This window comes from Sinocyclocheilus anshuiensis, unplaced genomic scaffold, assembly GCF_001515605.1.
Source record: "Sinocyclocheilus anshuiensis isolate Anshui unplaced genomic scaffold, SAMN03320099.WGS_v1.1 scaffold283, whole genome shotgun sequence".
Classification (NCBI taxonomy): Eukaryota; Metazoa; Chordata; class Actinopteri; order Cypriniformes; family Cyprinidae; genus Sinocyclocheilus; species Sinocyclocheilus anshuiensis.
Window position 1 is genome coordinate 1,494,291 of NW_015549605.1, and position 8,985 is coordinate 1,503,275.

An 8,985-nucleotide genomic window follows, 5' to 3' on the forward strand; every position below is an offset into this window, starting at 1 on the left:
AAAAAAATGTTATAATTTATAATTATTATTTTAATTTTTTAATTTATTAATTAAATTATTTTATAATATATATTTTTATTGTATTAATTAATAGTATTTTTAATTGTATTTATTTCAGGTATAAAACCTTAATAAAAGGGGAAAAAATACTTGATTTAAAATGACCACATAATTATAATTGATGTAGCTACAAATTATAATGTCATCATGTATGTATTGATCTCATCCAAGTTAATAACACTTGTTTAGATTCTTTTCAAGTGGTATGAAAAATCCCTTCGTTTTTCCTTTCGGCCACAAGTTGGCTTCTCAATATACATCTCAAAGGAAAATGGCTGGTGGCATCAAAGCTAAACAACAGGTTTACGGATTGATTTTAGTCTGTCCTCTAATACTGATCTCTCCTTAAACAAACCACCTCAGCCACTGATCTGTCAAGGATGTATTAGTTATAGTGCTGTGGCTCTGGCCTGAACATCTGGAGAACTTTCATCTACAATTCGTCATTCTTCTATTTTTAATGTTAGTGGGAAAACCGTGGACCAAAGTCCTTGAAATTCTTGTTCATTCAAAGTATTGCACAATGTATTAGATGTGAAATATCCGGTAAGTCTCTTTGTCCAGCCAAAGCACTTTCACAACAACAAAAGATACTGGACATATTACTGGACATAAGTTTATTTTTCTATCCTAAATATACAAGATTATATACATTTTTATTTAGCATTTTTCTCCATCTGTCCATGACTAAATATGTACCTTGATTAAAAGGGTGTCCGGTACACTTTTCTTTTTAGCCCTCCTCACAGTTCTTGTGTGTTACCAGTGACATGTAACTATGGAAATGGTGGTTGCCAACACACATGCGATGACACCGACGTGGGGCCCGTGTGTGGATGTCATCAGAAATATGCCCTGCATTCGGACAGCAAGACCTGCATTGGTAAGTCGCTCTCTCTCATACACACACACACACACACACACACACACACACACACACACACACACACACACTGCCGTTTAGCTCTTCTAGCAAAGTTCTTCACAGAAACCTTGGCCTCGTCATATTTACACAATGAGCACAGGGGAGAGAGTGAGGTGAGTGAGCTTTACCAGGGTTATAAGTGCAGGGCTGTTTCTGACAGATTGGACAGAATGTTTGTTGAAGGAGTTTTTGTAGGCCGGCCGAATGGTCCATATCACAGTTTCCGCACTGAGGGTCCCGGTACGCTGCGGTGAGAGGGTGCATTGGGTACGGCTAACCCCAAAGATTGGCCTCACGTCTCAAAGACGAGCACCCCACATCGCAGCCCATGTGGCATCCAGGAACGAACTACTTCCTTGTGGTTCGAGACTCTATAAACATATGCATTGTAGCGTCCTCCAGTCATGAAGCAAAGGCATAGTTCACCCAAAGATGAAAATTCTGCCATTATTTACTCACCCTCATAATATGCCAAACCTGTATGACTTTTTGTCTCCCGTGGAATATGAAAGGAGATTCGCACATCTCTTTCCATACTGTGAAATCAATGAGTGGAGGCTGTTGAGCTACAAAAGTAATATAAAAGCACCATAGAAGTTACAAATCATAAAAGTCTCAAATCTAATTTTTGTTCACCAATAAATCTGGTGTGGTTTTAAAGCACAGTGTTTAATGTGCACAAATGCAAATTATATTTGCATATAATTTTATAGTGTTTTTTTTGTAGGTATGCATGATAAATGGGATATACTGCTTTTTATATTTGTGCATGCTCATTGCAGCATATTTCTACATTTAGATTGCCTAAGGCTCAAAGTTCAATAAACATGAATAATTTATGAATAGTTTCATAACACTATTAAATATAATCTTTATTTTAGAAGGACTATTCATTTTTGTACTGTAGATTATAATGTTATAATGACAATATTCGTATATTCGTAACATATATGTAGCAAAATCATCAGTATCAGACAAAATTTTAATATCAGTGCATATGGCGTATGTACCTTTTTTGTAGCTTTACAGCCCCTGTTTTCATTCACTTTTATAAGATGTATAAGAGAAGTGTAACTATTTTGTCTAATAAAGCTACTAAAATGACCCAAAAAATGCTCTCTAATGAAATGTGCATACATTTAAATATGACTTGACAGGTTTGTCGTTAGTAATGATGACGAGAAGAGAAAACTTACAGATTGAGCTCATGTTTCATGTTTCATCTGCAAATCCCAGCCCATGTGGCATTCATGAGAGCATCAAATCTGGATGGCAGTGATTTCCAATGCTTGCTTTAGCAGTTAGCAGCTAATTCAATGATGGAAAAGCCTATTAGTTTTGACACTCAGGGAGCGACACCGCTAATTTGGTCATTCGTCTTCTCGTCTGGTTTTCATGCTCTCATTGTCTCACGCACACAGCTCCATGCGACTATTAGAGCAGAAAATGAGACTTCTGCTGTACCTTTGCTCTAGTGAAAGTACATAAGGATGGGTTGGGTGAGAGAGAGATGTGTGTACTTGTGTCGGTTTGGGAAGATGAGCTCGATGATGGAAATTTCATCGCTGAACTCTCTATGTGCAAAACACATTCATCATCCTGATAATGGTGGAAAAGCCAATGGAGTTCTGCCACATTTGCAGAAAGGGAAAACTTTATACGCCATGCGGGTGCGGCTGCATCCAGGGGCAATACTTCAGAAATGAAGAGGAAAAGGGGTTTTCTTTCTTTTTCAGCTGCAGGTAAGTTTAATTTTCATGCTTGTTTTCTTAGGGTGAACCTCATGTCCTCTGCGATGTTTGACTGGCTTTTATGTGTTGTTGTGCCAGTGTGTGTGCATGAGTTCCAAAGAGCATCGTTTATGTCATTTGGCTCTCACAAGCCTTTGCTGTTTCCTCAATGAACTTGCTGAAACTGTAGGCCAGCTACCACATCATTAGCTGATGAAAGTTTCTTCCTGTTACGAGACTACATACGCCCCAAGTTTAACATTTAGATCAGTCGTTATCATTACTCAAGGTGTGCGTAAGCATAAAACCTTCCAGACAGTGTGTGTGCACATGAGCTGGGACTAAAACGTTGCAATGAGGAGATTGAGACTTTGTAGTTGGCAGGTGGGTTTAATGGGCTCAAATGGGCTTGTGAGCAAGTGAAGGGTCATCAGAAGAGCACAGGAAACACATTTACATGTCTTTTATCGCACCGCAGTGTGAGTGTGACCAATCAGATCCTCACACTCAGATATTCCAAGATCTTTAGTGACATTAAAAGTGTATTTGAAGGTGCACTTTGTTTATGTTGTGCCAGTATGTCAGTCATCTTGAACTTAATGGCATGGATGCAAATGCACAAATGCCTTATTTATAATTAGGCATGATTGAGTTTTACACAAGCTAAATTGTCCAGCGGGATGGTTACAGAGATAAAATAAGTACTATTTGGCTGGTCACGTGATCTCAAAATGGTGACCATTGTGAGGTGGCTTGTAGAGTAAAACAGCTTTTATTATGCAATTGTTTTGACTTAATCTCATGTGGTTGTACGTATTTTTCTTCTACTATTTAAGATTTTTTTGTACAAAATATTTTAATGAAAGGAAAACTGTGCACCGTTTGAAGGGATAGTTAACCCCAAAAAGGAAAATGTCATTGCAAACCTGTATGATTTTCTTTCTTCTGTGAATTAATAAAATAATATATTTGAAAGAACTTTTTTTGAAATAAAAAGTAAATAGGGTCCACTGCTGTTTTGGACCCTTTAAAGGTACATATTAGTACCTTTTAAAAGGGAACCGCCTCAGTGATAGCTTTTGTACCTTTTTTCTGAGTGTGTGGGAAAAAAATGTGATCTTTCAAAATATCTTCTTTAGTTTCTTGCAAGAAAGTAAGTCAGTCATTTAGGTTTGCAACGACATGTGGGTGAGAAAATGACTGAATATTGATTTTTGAGTGAACTATGGCTTTAAATAGTTAGCTTTTTAGCAATGAATATGAATCTGTTAAGCAGCTATTTTTTTTATGGTTGTATACACACACTTCCATTGGCCACAGGATCATAAGCACAAAATTGTGTTTTGTTGTACCTGCTGATTGCCATACACTGGATTGGTTCTTCTCTCTCTGGCAGCTTAGAGCCCGGAGCAAGCTCTCTCCCATCAAACTCAATCAACTTTTCCTTTCCAGCCTCCACGGAGCAACACCAAACGGCCGCAGGGACCAGAAGAGGAGTGTAGAGACTGCTCCCACCCCATCCCTGTCTCCCCTCTCCTCCTTTCTTCCTCCTCCTCCTCTACTTCTCTCTCTGTCTCTTTGGACCCTTGCTGTGGTCTGTGTGTTTAGCGCTCCTTTAGGATCCCCCTTTCGCTCCCGTATGTGCCGTGTCTCATGGGCTTCCTGCTCTTCCTCCTGCCTCTCTGGTGAAAGTTACTGATTGCCTGTCTTGTCTGCAATTTAAAGGGTGATTCTGACTGGAATAAAGAGGTTTATAAGCAAATCTACTAACGAATGCAAGAAAGAAAGGGTAAAACGGGTTAAACGCACCTCTCAATTGCAGCCTGATCAACTGTAGCGCCCCCACCAATCAGAAAACAGCATCCCCTCTGACCAGCCAATCTGTACACCAGTCCTGCCCCCTGCCTGACCCTCTGAAATCATCCAGCCAATGGCATCTCCTCGTCCTTGACCCCCTCCCACAACAAGCATGAACCAACCCCATCTGCAACCTTGAATAAAAAGAGTCGCTAAACAATGCAAAACTGGCCTCCACTCCACTTTCATCTGTCACTCTTTTTTTCATTTAGAGCGTTTAGAGCTCTCTCCTCCTCATGCTAGTTGCATGTTTTCCTTCTCCCTGCACTCTCGCTTTCTTCTTATCGGCTCACTTCCTGTCCTCTCACACTAACGCACGAGCTGTCATTCGCCTGCATGGTTTTGTCAGTGTGAAATTTCTTTCTATTCCGTTGTTTTCCCTTCTTTATTGGTAAAAAACATTAATAGTAACCCCTCTGTGCTTTTTTATGGTTACTGTAGTCACATTAGAGGTAGTGGATTATTGATAAGTTTGTCTTTTGCTTATTTAATCATTGTTTCTGTGACATCGCACTCACTCCAACCTCTGATTGGTGGAGTCCTCTAAATGGGGCCAGTCAGAGCCAAGTCTGTATACATGCAAATCATAAACACACAAATAGTACAGACAGATTTCTATAAACATGTGCACCCAACGTTATTCTAGTGTCCTCCAGTCTGTGACTGAAGACGGGAGGACAAACAGACTTTCAGTGCCTGATCTTAAAGGGAGTGTTCACCCAAAGACATTTACTCTTCTTCATATTGTTCCAAACCTTTTTGATTTAATTTCTTCTGTGCAATGCAATAGAAGATGTGGAAAAAAGAGGAAGAATGTTCATGCTGCTTTTCTTGCGTACAATGAAAGTAAATGGGGACAAATGCTGTCAAGCTTCAAAAACAACAAAAAATCACAAAAAATCTAGTCACAGGTCTCAATTTCGATGCGTAATTTTTGAATTTATGCAAACGCAAATAAGATGACTTTCAGCAAATAAAGATTTATCATTTGGTCTGTTCCTTACACAAAGTTATCATACGGCATCAAAAACTTTGAACTCGTACATTCAAATATGGCACATCAAGACGTATGTCTTTGACATTAAACCTGGCATGACACATCTTGATGCACCATATTTGAATCTATGCAAACAAAAATAAGATGATTTTCAGCAAACAAAAACTTATGTCTTCAGAAGCCTACAAATATTGTCAGACGGGCTGCATTTATGGTGCGTTTTTTAGAGCTTGACAGTCTCATTCCCCTTTCGTTTAACAGAAAAGAGCAGTGTGAACATTTTGTTTAGTATCTACTATTGGGTTCTACCAAAAATGAAATTCAGACTGGTTTTGGAACGGAAATAATGAAAGAACTGTCATTTTGGGGTGAACTGTCCCTTTAAGGCAGACGTCCACATCCTGATTGGCCCTTCTTGCCTCCACCCATTCAGGATTTGCTCCCTTCGGCCCAGAACCCCGCCCCCTTACACTCTAACACTAATCCTGTGCTTGTATCTGCATGCTCGGAAGCCATTACCGTCCTCACGACATGCGCCCGGCCGTTCCCTACACTCGGAAAGTGGTTTTCTGCATTGACTCGACTGTCAAAGCCAGTTGTAATATGTGTTCCATAGACAAACAGGCAACCAGCGCTGCCCCAGACTCTTTCATTCATCCACCTCTCGGCATGCCCCACCTTCCTCTCATGGATCCCACCATGAGACCTCCATCCTTCTCATGTCATCCTCCTTTCAGCTCTTCCTCTGTCACTGAGTGTGTCCTTTCTGTGTCCTGTTTTGTCATCATCTCATGATCATGCAGTTTGACTTGTATCCATCCTTCCCCTTCTGTTTCTGCATCTCTATCTCTCTCTCGCTCTCCCTCCTCCACTGCTTGTCCTCTCTGTTGCTGAGGTAAACAAGTGGCCGTTTGATATGGAAGACGAACTACAACGGAAACAGCATCTTACTGTCAATCTCAGTCCCTCCCGTCCAATCCCTGTCCACCTTTTGTTAAGCTCCTCCCACATTCCCATGTTCGTTTTTTTCCCTCATTTCGGGAGATCTTGATATTCTTTAATTTGTTCATGTGATTAACACTAACAGGGTTATTTGCACTTCTTCATGGCTTTACGCCTCTTGGCTTTGGTTTGGGCTCAAACGCCAATGGTCAGGCAGCCCGCGTCCCGGCGTCTACGTCCACGTCAGCGGGGGCGTGTCGCCAGAGGCGGGTCGGCCTGTAGAGGGGCTGTCTGTGCGGGCGATGGACATTGGGCTTCTCATTAACCTACTCCTCCCTGTTTGTCCCCTGTCACTTGTGTTTTAGAGAAAGATGAGGCTGCAATTGAGAGCTCTGAATTCAATACCACGTCAGTAGCTGATGTGGACAAGCGGGTGAAACGTCGTCTACTTATGGGTAACTCTTTTCTTCCTCTTTCTATGTGTTGCCATGGCGCTTGTACTTCTACCCCCTCCTTTCTTTCTGTCCTTTAGTTTGTTTGAGTTGCTTTGCTTTCCTTTGCCCCACCCCTGAGGTCACTAGTTCGATATTTCTGTGTCTGACCCTACTACAAATTAGAGAAATGTCCCTTCAAACATGACAAGATTCCTTTTGCACTCTCCTCAAACTGTCTTCGATGCCGTCGCCTCTTCTCTTTGACAAAACAACACGACTAACAACTGACCGCTTCCATCCACTCCCGTTTCCAAAGACGGCAACAAAAATGACACTGGGTTTCTCTACACTGGATAGTAAACCAATCCTCGCTTTTCCAGTTGAACGTTTCACTGTATGACTTCAACATTAGGCCAGTTTTAGACAGTGATTAGTTGAACTGGAGGAACATTTGTGGGCTGAATACTGAAAATAATGGCAGGATAATTTTATGGAAGAAGAATGACATGAGGGTTGGTTCAGACCGTTCCACATCATAGGATGCTGTGGGCTGTGGTGAACCGCAGCGGAAGATGCCTGACATCATTTTTTACGCTCTATTAATAGTATGTGTTCTAAAAAATTAAACATTGGCATTTATCATCTGCCCGCATTTACCCTCTGTCATCTGCGCTCCATAAACTTAGTGTCTGTAAATTTGTTCACCATTAAGAGTGTTTCTATTCTCCATGCTCTCCCTGTTTTAAAGTCAACATGAAATGCCAAACCCATTTTACTTTCATACTTGCGCTTTTCTAATTGAGTCGAGCTTCAATTAGAAAAATGTAGGGTTTGATTTTATCAGTTGAGCATTGATTGGTCATGAAAAATGGGTGTTAAATACCAAAATACTTTTTGTACAATTTTTTGTGATTAATATGAAAAAAATTGTAATGCACCACTACTTCGAATTGGCTGGAAAAATGGTGTAATTCATGACCCTTTAACAGAAAAAGAAAGTCATACAGACAAAGCAAGTTATTCTATTGGATGCCTTTTTCTAACAATAATACTGTGCATTGATGAATTGCTCACATTAAGACCAAGAACGTATTAAGAAAGTAAATAGGTCAACTTTGGTTTCATGTTGACTGTAATGTGTCTTTAATAGAAGAATGATCGTTTCCAGGGTGCCGAACAGAAATGCAGAATAAAGTTTTGGTTTCCAGTCCATCTGCTACATTTAGCTCTCCTAAGAGAGAGAAGATAACTCACACAAACTCAAATCCCTGAAATATATCAGCCATTTAGCCATTTGTCCTTGAATTCATGAACCAACATTCAGTCCAGTTTTCGGTTCATACATTTCTCACTACCGATTGCTTTTGACAAATTTAGGTACACCCAGGAACCTGATGATGCATACATTTCTTTCTTTCAATCTTTATCACCTTCCTTCTTTCTCTAATAATACCTGAAATAGTGTATTTGGTTTATGACAGTACTTTCTCCTCCCTGTAGTACTGTAGCTGTGTTGAAGAAAGACAAAAGGTTAACCCTCCTTTGCTTCTCCCTCATTTCAGTTTGAGTTTGCTGCCCCCCTTGAGCTGATATTTAATTATTTTCTTCCCTGTAATGTGTTTCTGTTCCTTTTTTGCATCCTACAATGCCTAGGAATGTTTTATGGATGGGCTGGAGCTTTTTTAAGTTATTTTCTTATTTTTGTATATGATCTCTATGCTCTTTTTGTAACATTGTCAGAAACGAGACCGGGGTCCAATAGCAGGTGAAAACAAATTCCAAGTTTATTGAAACTGTGAATCAAAAAGTCAATAAAAGAGGGGCGGGGTGAACACCAGGATGACAGCAAAGCACATGGCAAGCCGTCAAAACAAAAGGCCATGTGCTCCATGATAACAAAGCCCAAGTAGACCCCACCGAAATCGTGACAATGGTACCATTTGATATTCAGCAGATCTACAGCCTGAAGGAAACATCAATTTCTTAGTTCAAACACACCTTTGTAAAAAGGTGCAAATGATACTTAATGTATCAATTAAT

The 8,985-nt window shown here is 40.1% G+C and overlaps 1 protein-coding gene across 4 annotated transcripts in view; it reads left to right on the plus strand.

Moving 5' to 3' along the window:
• The window catches only part of scube1 (signal peptide, CUB domain, EGF-like 1), a 71,382-nt gene that overhangs the window by 31,446 nt on the left and 30,951 nt on the right, over window positions 1-8,985 (plus strand). For 2 of the 4 annotated variants that reach the window (XM_016447472.1, XM_016447473.1), the window contains exons 6-7: window positions 827-943; window positions 6,877-6,966. In XM_016447472.1, coding sequence (XP_016302958.1) covers window positions 827-943; window positions 6,877-6,966 — 207 coding nt within the window. The remainder of the gene's footprint in view (window positions 1-826; window positions 944-6,876; window positions 6,967-8,985) is intronic. The other 2 variants (XM_016447474.1, XM_016447475.1) reach the window with 1 other exon arrangement.